Source organism: Temnothorax curvispinosus, unplaced genomic scaffold, assembly GCF_003070985.1.
Source record: "Temnothorax curvispinosus isolate PA1 unplaced genomic scaffold, ASM307098v1 QBEX01017788.1, whole genome shotgun sequence".
Lineage (NCBI taxonomy): Eukaryota > Metazoa > Arthropoda > Insecta > Hymenoptera > Formicidae > Temnothorax > Temnothorax curvispinosus.
In genome coordinates, this window is record NW_020227568.1 from 59,019 (window position 1) to 82,163 (window position 23,145).

General features: G+C 40.8%; 1 protein-coding gene across 1 annotated transcript in view; it reads right to left on the bottom strand.

The window, feature by feature from the left end:
- Positions 1-16,547: 16,547 nt before the first annotated feature.
- The window catches only part of LOC112467709, a 134,205-nt gene continuing 127,607 nt past the window's right edge, over positions 16,548-23,145 (bottom strand). The window contains exon 4 of the mRNA XM_025036437.1: positions 16,548-16,597. Coding sequence (XP_024892205.1) covers positions 16,548-16,597 — 50 coding nt within the window. The remainder of the gene's footprint in view (positions 16,598-23,145) is intronic.

Genomic DNA, 23,145 nt, shown 5'->3' on the forward strand with positions numbered 1-23,145 from the left:
GACAACGGTCGCGACGATACCACCTGAACGCAGCACGCTACCACGAGATTTGTGGAGACTTAATTACATGCGGCGTGCGGCGCGTAGTAGATCGCGGTAATCGACTCGTAGCCGGTTGCATTAAGGAAACGTCGCCGAATCCCTAATAATAGAGACAACTGGACGATTAATCGCGCAGCTATCGCACATACATTACTTTTACAAGCAATACAAAGTTTATTGCAAAGACGAGACTTTTGTGAGAGAAAGATGCTGAAGAGATGTAATTAGTTTGGCAGTAACAATAGAGATAAAATCTTAATTCAATCGGATAGAGTATAATTCTGGTATCGGAATTTAATTCATATATTTCGTTATGTTATATGAAAATTGGATTTCAACTCATGTTATATTAGCAAATGTATATTTGAAACCCGATTTTCTATGCATACCTATCATTTCTATAATATGCGTTTAGATAACTCGCGAACGATGCCGATACGACAGCTACGCTGATCGAATTTAAATCATGTCAGTATCTCGTCGAGATTTCGTGTAATTATTTCCCTTTGCAGGATTATGAGCTTAATTGCCCAGCAGGCAGAAACGCGCGGAACCAGTTTCTTTCGAATTATTTACGCGCCTACAACGACGACGACGACAGCGGCGCCGCGGCGTCGCGACGTCTGCTTAACATCTGACGAGTAAAGCGAGCGCATATACGCGTGCGGTTTTAGGGCCGACTAAGTTGGAGCACGACGGAGTTCGCGGTCCCCGAGATGTCTCCGGCTTAGCGAACTAAAGCAAACTATCGCTGCTGCTTACCGTTCCTGACATACCGCCCAAATGCGCGGCTGGAGACAAAGCGGCGGCGAGACAACTGGGGGATCAACAGCATCTGAACAACCCTTCCTCAGCCGGAAATTCGCGCTCACGCGGAAGCGATTATCGGGCCGCGCGAAGCGGCAGACGTCTCGATCGTATCTGTGCCATTTACTAATCATACTACAACACAGACAACATTCTGTCTGCCGTAATTCCGAAATATACGTATATCGCATGTCGTATAGGTATATACAATAATCACGATGTCGAATAAGACAGGCAACGCTCAAATATCTCTCAAGATAAATAAAAGTGTTAAACAATTGAACATTTTAGATATTTCATTTTGATAAACGTTATTTTTTAGATATTTTATTTTGATAAGCGTTATTTTTTAGATATTACGATAAGTCACTATTGTATTATCATTATATCTAGATCATATTCATCATCGTTTTCCGTAAAGCTTCCAATGTTGTAATATAATTAGCATTATCCGCTGCAATCACAAAACGTAATATTAAGTTCCAGAATATCCCCGCGTCTCGCCGCGTTTTCCGTATGCGGGGAGATTATAATCTAAAATATGTCAGTTACACAACATGTGTAACTCTTATTACATTAATAACGTAAATGAATCCTATTTTCAATGGCCGGAGGCTGGTATTAACCACCGAGACTACGTATGTGCGCAAAGACATAAACATATACGTCAATCTTTTTGTAGTAACTGAATTGAGACTGACTCTAATCAGAGATGTAATCCACTCTTGCTGACAAGTTGATATGTCCCTTGTCGCGGATACAGAAAGAGATACTCAGAAAAAGATAGTTGGACCACGAGACGTACCATAAATAATAGGCGAAAACTAAAGCCGATTAATTTGATTGCATTACACAGGTTTAGAATTAGATTACACCCCTTTAGACTGAAAATTCCGAAGTAGACTGTGGAAACTATCTTTGCCGAATAATATAAATTTTCCACGATCCAAGATTAATTAATAATAATTATTGATTCTTTAGAGTCCGTTTCCTCAATTCCGACGGTGCGTTTTAATTGTGCATTACGAATGGCCGATTGTGAGACGTCGAATAATCGGTGAAATGCGCCGTCGAAGGCAATAAAGTCCTCTCGACGAGCACTAACTAGCTCCGCCTCCTATTATGTCGACCCTCGGCTCCACGTTTGAGAGTTCGATCGTAAAAAAGTTGAAGGACTCAGTGCGCGCGTTCTGAAATGACGGCAACTTTTCATAATCGCGGAACCGCGACCCCATTCCCTCCCGACTCTCGAGTCCTGTGCCATTTCGTTATCTACCTCTAGCCGCCGCCATCCAGCCCGTTTTAATCGGGCGATGTCGTTGTACTTGCACCGACCGTCCTCATCTGGCTCCTTCACTTAAGCTTCAACGATAAAATTTTCCAGTGTGAGCTCATAGATAATCGCGTAGCCAGTAAAAAAGTATTACTGCGCTTTTAGGAGAAGAAAGCTTAAATAAGAGAGTCATAAATTGAGATTTTGTTGAAATAAAATTTATTTCAGATTGTTATACTTTTTGTCGAGATGTCGTTGACTAAATTGAGAAAATGAATTCGTAATACAAAGAAGGACAAGTAGTCGCGCAAAGAGTTATCAAAATCGCAAAGAGGAAAACGGAGAGAAGTAGAAAGGAAGAGAGAGAAAGTGCATTGTGAACGAAACAAAGGACGTGGTAGCGCACAGCAGCATTGCATTCAGTGGCTAATCTCGCGAAAGCTGATTGCTTTCCTTGATGATTCCCGTAATGCCGGATAATCCGAAACGAGCCCCGTATGACTATGGAGAAACGATTCGCCGTATTCAGGAGACGGCTGATTTTACCGGTTAAGTTTTAACGGCGGTTTTATTACGTCACAAGCCGCTACGGTCATTTCGTCAGGCGTCATGCCGTTATTCACGCCGAGTTATGTAAGTACACCGGAGGAGGATGGACGCGCGTGTGGGGCCAAAAATCGGGTGAACCGCAAGCACGACGCGTGATATGAGTCCCGAATCCCCGATCAGCAGGATTCATGCACCATTAAGAAAGTTCGGTGTTCGATAATAGCGCGAGACACGCGCTCAACTCCGAAACTCGCCGGAATGCACGAAATGACGAGGATGAAAGGAGTCACTTTTATTAGTGGTTGACTGCTATAATGTATAACATATATAAATATAACATGTTTTAATTGACGATGTGGATTGGTAAAAATATTGGCAATTTTCATGCTGGAAGTAAAAATTTGCGAAATAAAATAATACACATTATATTATATTTTAAATTGAATCGGTTTTAAATTGACAATTTAGATTAAAAAATCGATTCTATGTAATTACAAACAATTAAAAAATATTTATTGTATAATTAATGAATAATTAGTGTGCAGATTATTTAAATTAGAATTAAACGAACAAAGCTTTACCAGCAAGATTGACGGTTAATGCGTCCGGCTAACATTTAACTTTAAGCCAACGACTTATTAGAAAAATGTCGTCTACGTTTAAACTACCGTGCACATAATTTCCGGCTAAACTTTCCTCGCGCGCCAATCTTTCTTCTGTTCCACTTAAAGCGTCGCCGCGGTATCATCAATCATTGAACAATGGCGGCCGAAGGCGAGCCGGCAAAAAGTGAAGCTTCTCGGCTGATTGTCGAGTAGGCGTGCATGTGCGCGCAACACAATGGAAACTTTCGCGCCATTGTAGCAGACGGCTTGTTGGACAAGGTCCCTTGGAGAAATAAAAGCTATCCCACGCCTGATCCCGCATACCCTTTTCCCGCGGCCACCAACCCTTTCGCCGAGAAAAGCTTGTCGGAGAAAGGGTTAACGCGGCCGGATAACCCCGCTAACACGCCGCCGAGTAGCCAACTTTTCTTTGTTCCTGAGATCGGATGCTCCCCGGACCTTATCCTTCGAGTCTTCAGACTCTGCCGCAGACGGTGCCGCGAGACAACATCGCAGCCGCGAATTAGAGACGTCTTTCGACCGGGAACAATGGCGGTCGCACGAGTGGTGTGTTTTCAAGCCAAATTTCGCACGCTTCCTTAAATTATTAGCCAAATATACGAGTGCATATATCTGGTTAGTAAATTTATATTTTAGCTGTAATCTTGTATCAAAATAAATACATTCGAGATTTGGTACATCCCACCCAAATAAAAAGCTTCATTTTCTTACACACTTGTTTAATCTCGAGGAGCAAAAGGATTGCCGCTTATGCATTCAATTATCATTCAATTACCTAAATATATTAATTACATATTACATCATAAGACTACAATGTGAAACTACAGAAATCGCAATTTATTATAAATACAACCTTTGCAGTTGTAATCTGAGATATTCAAGTTATTTTGGCAGGTACATATATCCCCCCCCCCCGCAAAAAATTAACATCCCTCTGAGTGCACTGTCAGGTATTCGGAATCGCTAAGTCTTATTGTTAGAGATGGAAGTGCGTGTGTGATTTCAGTAAAATACGAGCTCATCATTTCAGAATAATTTCTCCCAGTACACATCGGTGTGTAATGCAGCTGTGTGTACCTCCACTGGCACTTCTTGCGAAGGAGCCTTACCCAAGTGTCGAGCCGGAAGATCGAAATGTGTTCACCTAACGGCGCACTAGAATCTCGAGAGGCAAGCACGAAGATGGAGTGTACACATAAATCGCGCGACTTAAGCCCGAATAATAGACTATCGATTTTGTTCTCGGGTCGCGCGACCTGTGTGTGCGTTTACTTAGCGGAAAATTAACCGGCAGGCTTGCGTAACCGAATCGCGGAGGGCTGAATTCAAAAAACGGCGATCACGTGGACGTGAAAGTGTTCATGAGACTTCTCCCCGTTTTATTCCCGCAATAAACTCTCGCTGACGTGCGAAGATTCGTATGTCGCCGAGCAATTGAGAGACAATCACGAAAGAATTATTTGACAGAGAAGAATTGTCGAAAGAGAGTGACTTATTCTTCACGACAATGTAACAATTCTTATTCAGATAGATACATGAAATATCCAGCTATTGGATATTTCATCAAATTTTTCATTTAAACTAAATGACTAATTGAAAATTGGATAATTTCTTATGACAGAGAGTGTAACATAATTATAGTACAATTCTTCTTTCACTTGTTATCTTTCAATTTTATCTAAAATGTATAATACCTTTATCAAATTATGATTCGAATTATGACTATATCTAAAATGAATATTTTACGACATTGTAAGATAATTATACAATTTTTCTTCCGTCTCTTTTTATCTCTCAATTTTATTTTAGATACATTATATTTCTATTGCAACGCTTGTACTGGATACTGTATGCAATAAACCTACTTAAAAATCGCAAAAAATTTCAAATATTTGAATTTGTTTCCCTCAAAACATCATTACATTCCGTTTCCAGGACTTCGTCAATTACACGCCGCCTATCTGTATACGCTCGTAAGCTAATAACGAGAGCGGAACAGAAATTTCGAGCTACTCTCTCGACGGGTGCGGCCTCCCGGCAAACCCGGGTCTTAGGCTCTTGCTGAACAAACGCATGGCAAAGCGTGGCATTAGTTACGAGTAAAGTTTGTAATGTACGATCAGGTGTATCGCTAGGCTCGCAATAAGACCGCAGGTCTGAAGAGGAAACTTGTGTGCGAAAGCAAACTCTCGCGCGTTACGCCCTAAAATGTGATACGTTGTAAATACTCGAGGGAGCAAGTGAATTGTCTCGGACACGCGTGCGATCGCGGATGACTGAACTTGTGAACATCCCGTGAAAGCTCCAGAGATCCCCGTTAGAAACATGTTAAGCTTCCTCACTCCGAGAAACGCCATCCCTGCCATATTTTATTTCAATTAACATCTCTGGAACAATATCGTTAAAATCGTTAAAGCTTTAACGCGCGCATTTCACATTGATACAATTCAGGTTACAGTTCATTTGCTTTGTTGCACTTTACATGCTAAGCTACGCGATAATTAATGACATATTAATGGAATAAATCGATGGTTTAATATAAATACGCGTAATTACAAATTGTTACGTGATTGCGGCCTCAGGTGAATGTTCACCGCGGGAATATTGTGTGAAATAATACGGTACAATAGACGCACCTTTAAATTCTACGGGCACGTAATTGCGTCGCTCTATGTGCGTATTACAAGGAATGAGATGTTACCCGCTCTCGCGAGTGGTGGTAGTTTAATTCAAACCGTGCGTTACAAGGTGCGGTACACATGTAGCTACCACATCGAGCATCGTCGATCTTGCCTGAAGCAAGCAGATAAAGCGACGGCGACACGTCATAGGTGCGCGTGTTCTGAGAGCTCGTTAAAGCGTGGTCGATATTCGGTTATCAAGCCCGGCTAACGTTACCAACCCTTATTTAGATCGCCCGATGAGGGACAAATGACAGTGAGACGGCGCAATAAAAAAGCTCGGCAAGCTGCAATTAATTGGCAGCACTCTAAATTGCCCCAGCTCCGGTATAATTGCACTTTCATGATATCGTACAGAAAGAGGCGGATCAGCCGCGTTGGTGGAGATCGAAAGTTTAAAATGCTTCTCTCCTTCACGAGGCGCGCAACCGTTTCGCAGTTATATCGATGGCCCAGTTCAGGAACACAACTACCTCAAATTTAATATACCGCGGAAAGCTCGTTTCATGTTCCACAAATCGCTGCAAATTAAGCGAAAATTTTCGTATATCATTTTCTGTCTACCGAAAATACGTACGATCTCGATAATATCACTGCTTTCAAACTGTTGTTTAAATTACTTGTTTAAGATAATGTCAGTAGTCCTATTAAATGCAAAGAACATTCTAAAATGAGATATTGTTAACATATACATTTTTATATATTTCTCAGTATTGATAAATTCTGTCAGATCAAACGCTTTTAAGAGTAGTTTACCTGCTATCGTCAATAGCCATCAGTTGAATCGAATACACATCGAGCACGAGTCTCGAAAGCTGGAGATCGAGGAAATCGCTGCGATCCGACATTGTCGATGCAGCAAAGTCAATTGAAATCGTTACACGTTTCCAATACATTCGAATGGAATAATATCGACCGTATTCGATATTCCATTTATTTAATGCTATCGTCGAGCATTGTTCGATCCCGTCGTAAATTCGAAGCGAAATAATCACAATACGGATTCGTTATGTATTGTATAAATAAATAAATTTGCGGGGGAAAAGCCGCGTTTATTCGCAATCTTTTCGCGTTTGACCTTTGTCGAGGAAAAATTGAATCCAATTTGATGGAGAAAACCGCAGGAGGTACGCGGTCTGTCGGTGAATTTTCAAACATCCTCGATAGGACACGGTCTCCAGTGGGGAAGGGAGAAAAATCGAAATTGTTACACGCTTTCCGAGTACATTCGACGGGATAATATCGGTCGCGCGCTCGACACCCCAATTTTCTTAATACTTTCGAGAGTAGTATTTCGATTCCATCGCTGTAGGAGAAGCGGAGCCGAGAGAAGTTGCGTATCTATCGCGCGACGCGAACAAAATTCGCAAGATCGAGATTGGCCCCGGTGGCGGATCTAGAGGGTCGGGGCTGGTCGGGCATCTCGTTTCCGGGACACACACGCGAATCTTCTCGCCGTCTCGGGGAGTTCTAAATCTGGTCGATATCCCGGTAACTTCTGCGGCGCGCCCGTCGACCGGCATACGTTTTCTTTTCACGCCCGCGTGAAGAATCGCCGTGCTGAAAACACGCGAGTCCCTGGTAATATCCGCTTCAAATAAACCGCGTGAAACTGGCCGAGCCGGATTTCCGGTCGTCAGTGAAAATAGTCACTAACGATCCGTTTCATCGGTCCGTTCCGATGACTTTTCTCGGCAGCTATGAAAAATCAAACGTGAATTTCACGACCTGAATTTCGAAATAATAACTCAGAGGTTCAGAAGAATAAATGTTGAGATATTCTCCAGTCGCTCAGATTTTCATCTTTGCATCTCTGCGCAATTGTAAATTCTTTACATTTTATATTTCTTTCATAAGCACGCTTGTGTGCGAGACATCCTCTATAAAATATTTACTGCTCCGTCTCGGCGATACAATATATTTATAATCAATTAATAAAACAATTAGAAAATCAAATCATTATTTCGTCATATAATACTATTATTTTTTCTTCAAAATAATTGTAATTCGTGACGTTTGTCATCAATAACAAAATGAACGACGACCATGCAACTATAATTTTTATTTCATTACGTGTGCGCGAGTATTATGATTTATCGCGTTTTATACATACATATATGTATATACACACAAACAATTTTGACAATGATGATTTGTAGCGCTCGCATAAAAAACACAGTGAACTTTTATAAATTGCCCAAGACTAAAAAAATATATCAAGCGCGGGCCTTCGACTCTCATCGGCGCAACTGGCATTCATCTGGATGAAAAATAGCATGGCAACAGTTTGCCACAAGGATGAACAATGTTTTTCTATATAAATATTGCGCCACCAAGGGACTCTGAGAGAAATAAAGAGAGAAAGAGAAAGAGAGAGATTTTTAACTGTTAGAGGAATAGTTATCGGTCCGTTGCATGCACGGACGTATAAATCTACGATTGCCGATAACCCGCTTTTCAGAATAAATATCGTTGCGTTTTTCAGTTCTACTGGTGGCGGATCGCGCGTTTCAAATAAACATATTGCAACGCGTAATCCCTAAATACTCGCCGTTTGTCGAAAAAAAAAATGTATGGAACTGTCAACAAACGTACTCTCTCGTCAATGCCTATCCGGTGTTTCCATAGGAACAGGAGTGATTAATCCCGGTGTGTGTGATAGCCGCGAAAGAGAAATTATACAAATCCGGAACTGTATCGGCAATCTATCATAAACAGAGGAAAGAATTTAAACGGATTTTGCGTTATCATAATCTTATGATCTTTGCGGCAATCGCGACTTAACGAAGCTCCTTCCCTAATAGCGCGATGGGTTTGAACGTCCAGCGACGCGCATGTTCGGTTTCGCGCCGCCTTAACGAGATAATTGATGTTAATATCGAAATGGATGTTGAGTAAGCAGTTCCTGTAGGCCGTGGCATTACACGCTCGCGTGAAGGCTTATTGAAAGGCACGCCTCACTCGAGCGGCGGGTGCAATAACATCGATTTGGCTGCGCTACCAGAGTATGCCGATCGCTCGTGACGACGTGACAGCGACCAGTGCACAGTGACATGGTCAGTCACGCCGCGTGCGGCGACCGCGGAGTTGCGTGACTTATAGGCTTGGAGAATCGTAAACAGTACGATGATCAATCACGCCGCTCTCCAGTCGGTTAATTGATGATTGTAATATTGAAAATACTAAATCCTTCATTTTATGATATAGATCCAGCTGACGTAAGACGGATTTTACCGAACTTACGAATATCTGCGTATTATTCGCTTATTATTTGGCAACCGTAGCGTTTCTCAGATACTTTACGAAATTATCATTGACTTAAAAGCGACGCGCGATGCAGCGTACGCGAACTGAACTAAAATAAAGATATAATGCACCAGTCTGTTACCAGTCTCTTTGTCTTAGAATTCAGTAAAATATGTGTTAAATCTGTGTACGATGCAAGATACGCGCGTAAGGGGAAGTCTTAGACTAGTCGTGACGGTAATTCCGGACGCGGTTTAACCACGTTGCCACCACCGGTAGCCTCAGCAGCCACATCTGTCCTCCCCCTGATCTTCACCCTCGCTCGGAAACACGAAACTCAAAGTTGCACGACAAGCGGGAAGAGAATAGGACGAAGTGATGCGAAGGAAACTAGAAGCGGTGAGCGGAACAAAAATGGAGAAGTAAGACGTGAAAGAATAGAAAAAAGTAAAGTAGAAACAAAAGTGAAAGAGAAACGCACATACAGGAAGAGAGAGAGGGAGAAAGAGAAGGGGGAAGAGAAGGAGAGAGAAAAGCTAAAATAGAAGGAAGGGACGCGGAAACTTCCGGTATAGAATACTCAAGCTTGATTGTCGACGACGAATTGAATTAAACGCTAGCAGAAAGAGGGTGAGACAGGGACTGGAACGAGGAGGAAACCAGAATTAATTCAAGCTCGAGCGATTAGCGCGAATTAAGTTCCATCCCAACGAGCCGTCTCGATTAACCGCGCGAGCGCGCATTGCAAATCGTCGAAGTATGCGGCGAACCAATTGACAAACACATACACACACCGGCAAGAGAGTTCCAGCTATGATATTCTCGCGGCTACGGTCGAAAATCATGAAACAATTGTTCCTTAGTTACCGAGGTGTACCACAATCACTATATAATGCTTTAACAGTGTTGTGCAAATTGATTGAAGTCGAAAACTCTAATCAGAAAACGTTAGTCGGGTTCGCAGTAATTCCCGTGTCATAAGCGAGCAAAGCTGGCTTATATCGCATAAAATTTTCGGTTTTAATTAATTTTCAGGATGTGCTACATTAAGGTATTGTTCTACAAGCTTTTCATTGAATTCAAAATCCAGTTTAATTATAAAAATATCCAACGTTAATGTTGATAAAAAAAAAAACTGCGCCATATCCTGAGATACGCTTCGTTGCGAGGACAGTGAGGATGATGTATCAAAAAATAAATCGCAGAGAAGCGTATATAGTGGCGGTGGTACCGCTATATATATATATTATCAGCATCATAATCCATTATCAATATCTATTCATGTGCGTAGGACGATAGCATGTGTGCATCTCTCGTGGTTATCTTCTTTGGTGGTTTTGCGCGAAATATCCACTGCGTACATGAGTAATACATTACCGGTAATGCTCATACATAGGCGATTTTTGGCACTATTGGAGCGCCACCGTATATCCTGTAATACGCGCGATTCACTAACGCAGTTCCAGGATAAAAGGGATCGGAAATTAATTTAAGTGACTTGATCGGTGAAAGCGAACGATGTTATCTCGATGAAATTCGCTCGCTATATCCGCGATATTTTAATGTTTCTATTTGGGACGTGCTGCATATGTGTGCGCTGATTTCGAGTAAACCGATTTAACAGTTCTCGTTATAATTGAACATTACGTTTTTATCGTGACCTGGTAATTTTTAAATTGGAAAAATCATTATTTTCTATCAAAACGCTTTTGTCGCAAGTATTCTTTTGAAGTCCACACTTTTTTTTAGTATTCAATAGATTTGTCAGAAAAATTTTTTAAAACCCATCGTATTTATACGTATAGGTGCACTTATACATATATTTCTTTTTTCTAATTAATTATTTAAATACTTATATTAATATATGTGCATATACATTTATATATCATTCAGAATAGAATATATATTATACATATAAAAATTTCCATCGTGTGATTATAGCACACTTTTAGAATGAATATTTAAACAATTAACTAAAAATAAAAATACAATTTTTGATGCACATAATAAAAAATTACAGAAGCGATTAACTCCAAACGATGTTATTCGTGATGCAAAAATAAAAAATATAACACAATTAGATATATGTATATATATAAATCCAAATAAAATTAGACACATATGTAATAATAATAACGCACATCAGATATGTGCAAAGGGGCCGCGACGTTGAGAATCGAACAATACTGAGAAGAGAAAAAGATAAAAATATACAAGAATAAACAAAATGTACGATATATGTAAATATCCAAAATTAAAAATTCATTATATTGTGTCACCAGAGATGAATAAGTTAAAAAGTCTATCTGCTTACGCAATTTTTCCTTTCGCGAAGAAATTTCCATTGTAATTGAGAGTTTAAAATTAAATGAACAAACCACTTTATCGCTCAACTTTCCAATACTTTGTATCGTGCTGCTCATGGACTTCAAGCTACTCTGAGAGCTCCAGATAAAAACGGGCATATTCCGTCGCATTATACCGGTATTTGTAACCGAGTGTGCCATTGCGACCATGCATGTAATGTATACATTACCCGAAGCCGATTCCGCCGGTGGCGCATGTACGCGTACCCTGTCGCGATGTTCGTACACGCGCGCAGGACGCACTATCACATCACTGCGCGTGCACGTGTATGTGTGTACGTGTATGCATGTCGCGACTCACACGGCACACCGCGCGCGTTATGTTGCGCCCGGGGGCACGATAATTCAGCAGAAAAACCGCGAAACATTTGTCCGACCGCCATTAATTCCGAAACTGCCCCGACGTTTCTGGCGAATCTGCATAAAACCGTAACGTACCACTCGATAATTCGACCGATACGCCCATGCTGACCCTTCACCCGCCTCACGTCCCTCCGCTCACCGCTCTTCCGCCCTTTTCCGATCCCCTTTCTCTCTCTTTCTCACCCTATCCCTATACCGCCAGGTGGTTCGGATCGTGTTTTATCTGCCGTTTTTTCCGCGCTCTGCACTTTCCGCAATTCCCTACAAATCCGCTCGATGTCACCGGCATGCGAGGGAGGAAGCGGACCCTTTGCGATCGTGTTACACGATACGGCGCAGCCAATAGCACTCTCGCCTGCTTCCGGCCAAACTATAATACACTCTATCTGCACACGATCAACTTTCATTTCTCTCTCCCCTCCCCCTCTCTTTCTCTCTCTCTTTCTCTCTCTCTCTCTATTTTACTTTTGCAAATGTCATAACGTTCTTTTCGTTTCGCGTGTTTCAGTTTAATCCGCCACGAAATAATTTCGCTTGAAATATGCGGCTACTTGTATGATATCAATGCGTTATATAGAAAATTAAAGTATCGCAATAATTTTCGTTTAATTCGCATCTTTCAAAAGAAGCTTAGCGTGGATTAAATGTATCTCACAATCAGTTGCAACACGAATATCTAAAGATAGATCGGAAACTCCTGTGTCGAACACTGTGCGAGTATTTCCGCGGCTGCTTTATCCGGCCGTTTTACTACTTAAGCTTTTATCACCACGCAAATCATCGTACAAGAGAACACGATCGCGAGTTGATAAAATTTAGAATTAAGTTCAAATGGGAACATTGTGGTTAGGAACATTTCGAAAACATTCCGCCGACTACGCTGGTCACCATCTCACGACATCTGTAATTAATTTTTCAAAGTAAAAATCGCGAATGTGCAAGGGGCGATGTTTGCAAGGGTCGACAAAAAGAAAAAGTTGCACAGTGCCGCGCGCTCGTTTGCTTTAACGCCCGTTACTTTCTAATTAAACCGACCACCGAAAACGAGAAATTGCAAGCGTGTATTTTTTTCGAAACTGACGCGCATGGTCGGTTGGCCGCCAGAAGTCGGCAGTCGGCAGAAGAAAAAAAAACAGAGATTGAGCCGCGGCTGATTAATTCTAATTGCATTAATTGAAGGGTTTCACGCGAAAATCGTTAGATTCGGTTTTTAGCAAACTTTCACAAAATTAAATAAAATTTTTAAACGATTCGACAACAACTTTTACAAAATAAAATTACAACATAAAGCTATCATTTTCATATATTTGGTAAGCATATCTTAAAAATTTCATTTTTTTATTATATATAGAATATATAATTGTATTAAAATTTTGTAAATATCCTACATATGCAAATGCGTGCACTTGAGAAACTTTTATGTAGTTAAATGCTATAAACGTTCTTCAAACGTTCTAAATGTAATATTTAATTTTTCATGATCCTGAATTATTAAGGAGAAATTAAAGATATTATTTTATAAGTTCAAAGAAAAACGCACATGTACACATAAACAATAAATAGTATACAAGTTATAAAACTCGTTAACTGAACTGAGCTCGCAGCACCTGACACTTGTAAGTACTTCTTGCAGGATGCAATTTTGCGGGGCCATTGAAGATCGACGATCTCGCAAATAATAATTACAGCAGAGACACAAAGAGGCTCTCGAGAGCCTCGCGGTGCACCTCTTGCGATCCAATCCCACGTCATCCCCTTAAAATCCCTTTGTCGACCCCGATAATCCCACGTCGGACATGGCTGAGGCGGCATCTCCCGCGTGTACTCAGCCTTCTCTTTTTCCAAAAATTCTATTACCAATAGAATTGGTAATAGAATTTGCGCGTAGATTTTATAATCTTTTTCACATCGCGCTAGGGAGCGAGAGAAAAAGAGAGTGAAGGAAAGAAAGGATATCCTTGACTTTCTGGATTACGGAGAGTAATACCTAAAAGGAAATGCACCTTTTATACGTCCATTTTACTGCAAGGTGTCCTGATTATTTACGGCATTATCCTGTCTTTTATATCCTAAATAAGAGTCCCTCCCTCCGGCTTTCGCGAGATGTAAGTAAATATAAAACGTTACTTATAAAAATTAAATTTGATCCCTTTTTACTTATTGTTAGTATATATGATAAAGGAATATAGTAACACGATATAAAAGAAAAGATTACAATCTCTTTGAGAGAGGGAAAAAAGAAGGAAATTAAAATAGCTTCTATTATTTCTCTAAGCGGATTATAAAACTATTGAAAAAGAAAGAGAAGAAATGGGTATATAGTTTTTTTTCTCTATTTTCTGGAACAATGGTTCAATTGTCGCCGAAATTACACGTGCAGAACTTGATTACTTTTTTGTGAAAAACGTGACACACAATCTTTAGATCTATTTTTTATTTTCTTCATCTTGTTATCGAAATACGCAAGCTTTGTTTCCGTATCAATTGATATGTTAATTGCTAATAAATAGTAGACTCCCGCCTCGATCGCGCGCGAATTTGAGTTCATAACCGAATCGCAAGTATTATACGGTATATATATACATATATATATGTGTAAGCAAAAATCGGCCAGAGTAGACGACGTTAATTCGTGCCGACCGTATATATCTCCTCCTGCCATTCTTCTCCCGTCCACACGGCCGTTCGCTGACGTAGATTGAAAAAGCAGCTCCATTATAAATAATTTAAATGCATTGCTGGGGAGCAAAAAGCGGATGGCAACTCGGCGACGGCGACGGCACCGGCAAAATTGATACGACGCGCGCTCGACTTTTCTCGCGGCGCGAACGCCGCTCGCCGCGGTCAATACATTTTCGGCCGCGAGTATGTATGTGCGTGCGGATTTCATATATATATATATATATATATATATTTATTTATTTGCGAGCTCGCTTCTCCATCAGCCTATCGTTCCTTCGCCATGTAAATCCGTCCCTCCCAAAGACGAAAGCACTCGCGAGTTTCGATTTCTCTTATTTTCGCTATATATATAGATTACCATATCAACGTGGAATCGTTAAAAATATATTTCGCGTCCTTCTTTTTTTTATTTATTTGAGTAAGTTCTGAGCTTGAAGAAGGAAGCGGTTAGAATGACGGAAGATGACAAGAGCTCGCCGTGAATCTCATGGGACTTCTGACGGACGAACGTGTCGTGATTTCGCGGCGTATTCCGTGATAAACCGTCGCAAAAGAAGTTTATGGCTCTATCAGACAAATCGCGATATGGAAACGAAGAACAGGAGAATGGCTGCGGCGGGAGAACGCGGTGGGAGAAACGGAGAGAATGCGGTGACGGTATGAGAGTAATGTACGAGTAAACGTATCGTCGATCTGGCGCATGAAAAGAAATCCCTCTTTCCGCAATTCCACCGGGTTTCCCCGGCAGAATCCTAATCTCCCGGCGCGCGCGGTGCGGATATAACGAACGTCGTTTCCCCCGCTCGACAGTCCTCCCTCGGCAGTCCGTTTTCGTACTCTTTTCTTCGGCCAGTACTGCGACGAAGGCAGTTGCAGAATAAGGCGGTACAGACAGCCTCGGTATCGGGATCTCCGGGATTACTATCCCGGAGCCTAATCAGCCAGATTGCCTGCAATTTGCCGTCCTTATCTCGGCGGTACCCTCCGCGAGTCTTCCGGTCTCTCTCTTTCTTCTAGTTTCAGAGGGACTCCTTCGTCCCTCTTCTTCCCTCCCCGCACGAAAGACCAACCTCTCGTCATCGGCGGATGGTCGCTTTGCGGAAGAATACTTCTACCTTTGCCAAATCTCAACAACCTACAGGGCACGTGGCCACGGAAATCTTTGGTGAATTATACGGGATTTCGGTGAATCGATACTTTTCCCATGGCGAGGTCGAAGATGAGTTTGCCGCACGGGGTCGGAAATGCACCAAGTTTAGGATAAAGAGAAAGGTTACGCGAATATAGTACTATTGTAGTATCTTGCGTAAGCAGACTTAGCATGACAGTTTCAAGTTCTCTTCACTGAGAAAAACATACTTAAAAATTTATTTGTGGAATATATTCACAGAAATAAACCTTACATTCCACAAGTGAGATTTTATTCTGTGAAATAATACTTATATTCCACAAATAAATTTTCAAGTATTTTTTTTTCCAGTGTTGATCGATCAACGTAACGGTATTGTTGAGGACAATGCTAGTGATTGCAACAGAAGCTGCAGATAAATACGTATGTTTCTATGTGTGCATAAAGATTGTTTTAAAATTATTAAAGTCAAATAAAATCGGGCGATTTTTCTCGTTATTAATTACAAGTCGCATATAGAAACTCATGAATAACAAGGCACTGTGGCGTTGAGCACAATGCTAAAATGGATCGAATTTACGATCGAGTTGATTTGTATTATTCGCAAATAATTGTTGCTGCCGGTAGACCGTCAATAATATAACGAAACTCCCAAAATTCGGAAGCACCGATCGTTAATGTCGATTACGGCACGTAGTTGCGCGGAAACTCTAGCGCACTCTCGTCAACACGGCGAACAATTGGTAATCAAGAACTGGCGCATGCAGTAACAACTATATATTGTTAGAGGTAACACTCACCCGCGTTATTACTGGCGAAATTTAGATCCTTACCTGAAACAAAGAAACATAGATGGTATTAATATCGTATCGACAAACAAATAATTTCGTGATATCGACCTCGGAATACGCAAGATGTGTTAGGAACGTTATCAAATTATATTGAAATGTCAGAAATACAAATAGACCGAAACAAAACTTCGGAAGATATCCAGGTCGATGCCGTATCTTGTAATTTCTCATGCTATAAGGAGTATCATAAGGTTTCTCGCAAGAAATAATATTATCAATTAACTAATAATAATACGAGATAGTTAATTAACTAATAATAATATTAGATATTACAGCTTATTTTAAGGTAAATCTTACGTAATTCGAAATAGCCTAATTTAACTTATTGTTAGAGAGATGTCAGATATACATATAAGACATGTTATATATTATGTATATTTAAAGGTTCGTACTTAAAAATAACGTTATTAGATGTCGAAATTGACGTCATCGACGCGATAACGCCGATTTAAAAAAAAAAGCATTTCGTGAATAACCGCATTTATTTTTCACCAGAATCATGCGGGATTTTATGCGATTTAAACCGATTTAACGCTTTCCTTCTGTTACACTTTGGAATTAAGTGCAGCTTCAACAACCGAGATGTTAGAATTTAGTTAAACACGCGATCCTTCGTGTTGCGCACATATTATTTCGCATAAACTAACCTTGTGTAATCCACGCGCAAGTAATCTACCCAAATAAACTGCGTACTGCAAATACATGGAATGTTTGCAGTTATACATGATCCTCTGGAAATGCAGGATCAAAGGTAGTATAAATAAGGTACCGGAAATAAGAACATGAGCGAAAGGCCTTGGGCGTGCGTCTCTCTGTAGAGATATACATGAATATTTTGATTTGCAACTCGCAAAATGCAAAACAGATATATAGCTGATCTCGTAAAAAGAGACATAAAATGATAAATTGCGTATTTTATCTTTCCTTACTTATTGGGAAGATTTAATTAGTATCTTGATATATTTTTCGTTACAAATAGATTTTGTCTCTGAATGCGTAAGGCGATTATTTTATATATATACTATATAGACATACTGCATGTATTTCTACCAAAATATTATTGTAGAAATAATGTACATAACCATTGGAAGTATCACGAATTAAAATACAACTAGCATAATGCATGTGACTGGACGTAAAATCCTGAGAAAGGCAACTCGATGCAATATTTACATGGTAATGGATCTTGGGAATTCGCGACGTTTTTCCTTCTCGCGATAAGGGATGCACCGTCGTCTGCAGCAGCTCGTATATATGGTCTGAGATTCGTAGATCTTTGTAGTGGTACTCAACTTCCGCTTGTACGGCCTCTCGAGCCGGTGAAACGCAACGGAAATCGTTTCTCGGACGTTCTAAGCTCCGCGGCATCCATGTGACCACGAAATATATATTAAATCCGGTTGTTTTATTCATGCGTGGAAAGACGAAGCTCCTGGTGGTAGCGGAGTTTTTGATAGCGACTCCCTTTATGGACGCTTCCGAAGGAAAAATGCCGAGCGGATCAGCACTGGGATAGAAAATCCGGACGATGGGGAAGGAAAATTCGCTAGACGATGACGACGAAAAGTATCTAGAAACGTGGCCGATAGTGGCCGCCGCTCCGAGAAAGTATCGCCGTCGGGGCTCTTTTCCTGCACGCGAAATCGCGGGTCATCGACGGAATAGCTACTGTTTACTGTTCACTCGCGTTGCCTGCCGAGAGAAATAGCGTACAAGAGAAGAGAAATTACATTTATCTATACGATGCTACTTTGTTCGAAAGAAAAAGTAGCAAAAATAGACTATTGCAAATGTATACGCTTCGAAAGAGATACACTGAAACGCGACGTGCATTTGATCCCGTTTTTCTCTCGTGTAATGTAAACATTTAAATAATCAAACTCGTACTTTTGCAAATAAATTCCGATCAATTTTGCTCTTAAAAATTAATCTTCTCTTTTTTCTCTCGAATTTAAGTATATATTATTAAGTATATAATCGTTTCATGTATTCTCGTCTCGCACCACTTGACAAATTTATTACGATCGTCATCAAGATGGATCAGTCTCGATCCGTGTGTCGATCCACCTTTATCAAGAATAGATGTGTAATGTGGGGCAACCACTTGAGCGTGATCGATAGCGCCGGTGAGAAAAATAAAAGACGTTCGCCGCTTCTCTGTCTCCAATCGAAACGATCCTCGGGAGGACATCGACAAAGAGCGCTTCGGCCATCACGAAGATTACCGCGACGATCCGCACCGGAGTAGTAGCAGCCGGGACGAGGCTGATTTATTTGTTGTCTAACGTCCCGACGAGTCCTTCTACATTATTTACCTCCCCGTCGGGGGCGGCAAACGCGCAGGACACAAAAGGGTGGATTCCACATTCGATCGTGGGATCAATGGATCTTGTCGACGAGAGATTTACTGCGCGGCGGTCCTTCCATCGCGACGTTGGGGTCACTGTGAAGACACCTTTATCCGCGCGGCGATCCACCCATCAGCCTGCTCTTTGTCATCCAGGTCGAGAAGGGGCGCAGGGGCGCGTATACGAAACAGACAGGAAAAAATGCAAATTGAGGGAAGGAATATAGCTGTGTCTCGTGGCATGAAGGGAAAAAATCGCGTTAAGAGCCGCCGACATTTTTCAAGCTGACGGGTCCGGCGAGGGGTGAAACAAAAATATCTTCTGGTATTCAAGCAAAAGACCACAAGCTGAAAAAGAAAAATAAGACCTGTGCTAATCTTTAAGTGAGATCTCGCTATAAAATAATGTCATACTTTCTTTCGAGTCTCTTTACACACGTTTGATCTATGAATAAAAGATCCTGAGAAATAATGCAAGAGGGCACGTGTATCAGTTGTCTCCTCCGCGATAAATTTCGCGTTCCTTAAATAATCAAACGTCTCGTAACCCTTAATCACGCGCTAGGAGATAAACGATTCGAACATGTGCGAAAAATGCGCTAACGGTTGGAGACTGTGTAATAAAAAATGGAAAAACGTTAAAAGTAGTGCGCGCGCGAAAGGCACGGAATTAAGTAGAGGAAAGGTGGTTGAAGGGGAAAGGGTGGGAGATGGCGTAAACAGCACTTTGTATCGACGCGTTTCGCGTACTTTTCTTTTCACCCCTGGCTACAACCCTCTCGACGAGCTTAAGTCCACTCTCCGACTTCCCTCTCTGCTGGAAACGTTTTTTTTTTCTCTCTTTATCTCGGCCGCTTTCGATCAGTCTGAATCTGCCACTTAGCGCGATCGTCCCTCCAAGGGTTGGCGCGGCGGGGCGCCAACCCTTCGAGGACGAATGGATGGATTCCCCGTTGAAGCAGTAAGTAAAAGCAAGCCGGGTTTTAGCGACGGAAGAAAACGGGTGACTGCCGAGAGGAAAGAGAAAAGGGCGGAGAGAGCTCGACTAGTGACAGTACGAAAAAGAGCCAATTTCAAAAGTGGTCGTTGCTGAAGGCAGGGGCGAGAAGCCTAACGAGAATTACAATCGTGCATAGCATTCTAGTACCGTGCTTGCAATAAAACAACAGGCAAAATGGGGAAGCAACCCTATAAAAGGAATTTAAATAGCACACAAATATTTTAAATTAACGGAGATAAATTCAGAGATGCGAATTCGCACTCTCTGTCGATCTTTTATTCTTTTATATAGTACCATTTAAAATTTATGTAAACAATAACAAGGTAGATGGACGTGCTTTGGTGTAAATTGAAAAACTACATTGCCGATTTATTTCATCATCAGCAAATGACTTTGTACTCATTACAGTAATGCTATTTATGTCAGTGAGTATCTCCCTGGTTCTTTGATGTTATTTATTTTTCCGAAAATCTCTCGGTCTAATCACACGAATACCAGTCGTATCCCAGATGTAACTTTTCATTTAGCTCGTCTCACGCTACGGCAAGACGATAACAAAAGGAGATCAAAGAGTTATGTCACTTCGTAACTCTGGGAAATATATTTATCAGGTTTGTGCTCGCGGATTTTTCGCGCAGCATCCGTTATTCGGCTCGCCCGTGACCAAATTGACGACGCGCGCGAATGTACTATGCATAAAGGAATCGCTGTAATATCAACTGTAGCAGCACTATGAAAAATTGAATGCCTTCGACGTCCATTGTTCCCGAGATTGAGAGAACCTTGGATTTTACTTCTCTCCGGCGATCGAATTTTAATCCCGCTGCAGAAATCGAGAAGGCACACAGTCCGCAGAGACAGAGAATACAAAATCACATCCAAGATATCTTTCTCGAATTCTCCATTTTTAATACATTTCTGTCGAAAGTTTATAATGAAATAAGTACCTCGCGAAGTCGTTTATCATTTCACGTGATGACATACGGTATGGCACGTAAACATGTGAAAGATATACAAGAAAATCTCTGTTAAAAAATATATATATATATATATTTCTATTTTGAATTCTCGTCTTTCTTTCCATATAGCCACGTGCTCGCATTTTATGCATATACCAATTTCTCATGCGATCCAACTCCAAATATTAAAGGGATTTACTCGCGTACTTCAAATTTTTCAACATTTTTTAAAGCACTTTTTTTAAGTTTTTTTTATATTTTAGATTTTAAAAATACGTTATTAAAATATTTTGATAATATCTACGGAGTTTATGAAGTTACAAGTTGAAGAATCAAATAGCGAAGCGAAGAATTTATCTAATGTGATTAAAAATAAAAAATCTAATGTAATTGGAATAAAATAATAAAAAGAATATTCAAAGCATACCCCCAATTAAATACAAGTTTGAACAAATTTAGTAAAAGTAACACTTTTTTTAACTATATTTTTTAAACTTGTGTCCATCACTAATAAAGCGATTATCCAATCGACCTTAAATCTTGTTAAAATCTAAATTAGACGTCTTTTTATCTCTATGTAGATTTTTTGCATCGCGTATCATTACATATTATTAGCCTAACACTGATCAAAAAGTTCTAATAAGTTGTTCAAATTTAATATAATAAAATTAAAAACCTTAGTTATAGAAATATTTCCATTTCTTTCAAAAATTTTTCTCTAATTGTCAGTTCTTTTACTGCTTTACATGAGAAAAATTCCTTAAGTAATATCTGCAATTCGTGGTTTTAATAAATGTTCACAAAATGAACGAGAATACACAACCACAGCCGCATGTTCGAGGAGAATATATTGACACCCAAACCACAATTCTCTCCCGTTAGAACTCATCTGATCGTCGATGAAGGTTTATGGCGGCGCGATTCTTGGAGAGGGCGAGAGACGAGAGAGGTAGCACGTACATTCAACAGATCTTTATTGTCGGTGGGGTCATATTCGCTATCGAGATAAATCGCGGCTTGCAGCCAACCGGCTTTCTTAGATGCACGCGATTGGCCGTCCATAGACGATATCTATATTTACAAAATTATTAAAGAGAAAATATAGTTAATAAAAAATAAATCTAAATATACATAAATGAGTCTTACAATTAAACATTCTCAAATTGACAGACGTCTTATGTCTGGCTCGAACTTGTTTTACTTATTTGAAATAGAATCGATTTCTCTTGTGAAGTAAAAATAATCATGTAAGAGCCAGGGGAAATCACTTGAGACGCGAATGGAGGAAACATTTAACAACCCGTTTCGACGGACACAACAAGATCAAGCACCTCCAATAGTGCGGGAACTTTCTCGCAACTTCGACACTTCGAAGTTTCAGTGGAATTCTCACGGCGTCGCTTTCGGAGATCCTTGATGCATATACTTCGATTCTACCCCTACCCCGTCACTCTTCTTTCTCGCCTTTACTATTCCAGCGGTGCGGAAAAGCGATACACGACTGTGTCCCCGCACGTGCTATTATCGCTCTTGAATGTCGTTGAAATGGCAAAAGCGTTTAGGTAAAAAATTGCGGCAAAAGGGAGAGTGCGAGGAAAAAGAGAGAGAGAGAGAGAGAAAGAGAGAGAGAAAGAGAGAAAGAGAGAGAGAGAGAGAGAGAGAGAGAGAGAGAGAGAGAGAGAGAAGGAGAGAAAGAGCTCTATCCTTCTCGTGACGAGATCTCATCGTTCGTGGGATATGGACCGTAGAACAGATGGGTGTCTCTCGGCGCGAGGATAAAAGAAATGTTATTCTCTCAGAAATTATTCCCTGGCTCATTCCTTTTCTATTCGACCTCCTCTTCCGATCCTGCGACGCCGGGGCCATCCCTCCCGACGACTCCGCGCCAAAAAGACGATCCTTCCGCGCGAATCTTCCGCCCGTTCCTTTCATCCGACCTAAATCCTTATAACGAAGAGAGCACCGACGACGCCGACGACGATGACGACGGGTCGAGGAAAGGAAAATTTTCACAGCCATCGGATCAGCGCAGCAGCGCTGTGTACTTTAGACGGAATATATATCATCTCAATCTCACGCGAGGGAAACTTCCCCCAATGTAACTGATCGATATTAACGAAAATCTGAATTTTTTAACACGCTGCGAATAAATACACAGAAAGATAGGTGCGATAAAACGGTAGCTTGTTAAGGAAATCCAGACGAACGTGACAGACAGGTATTA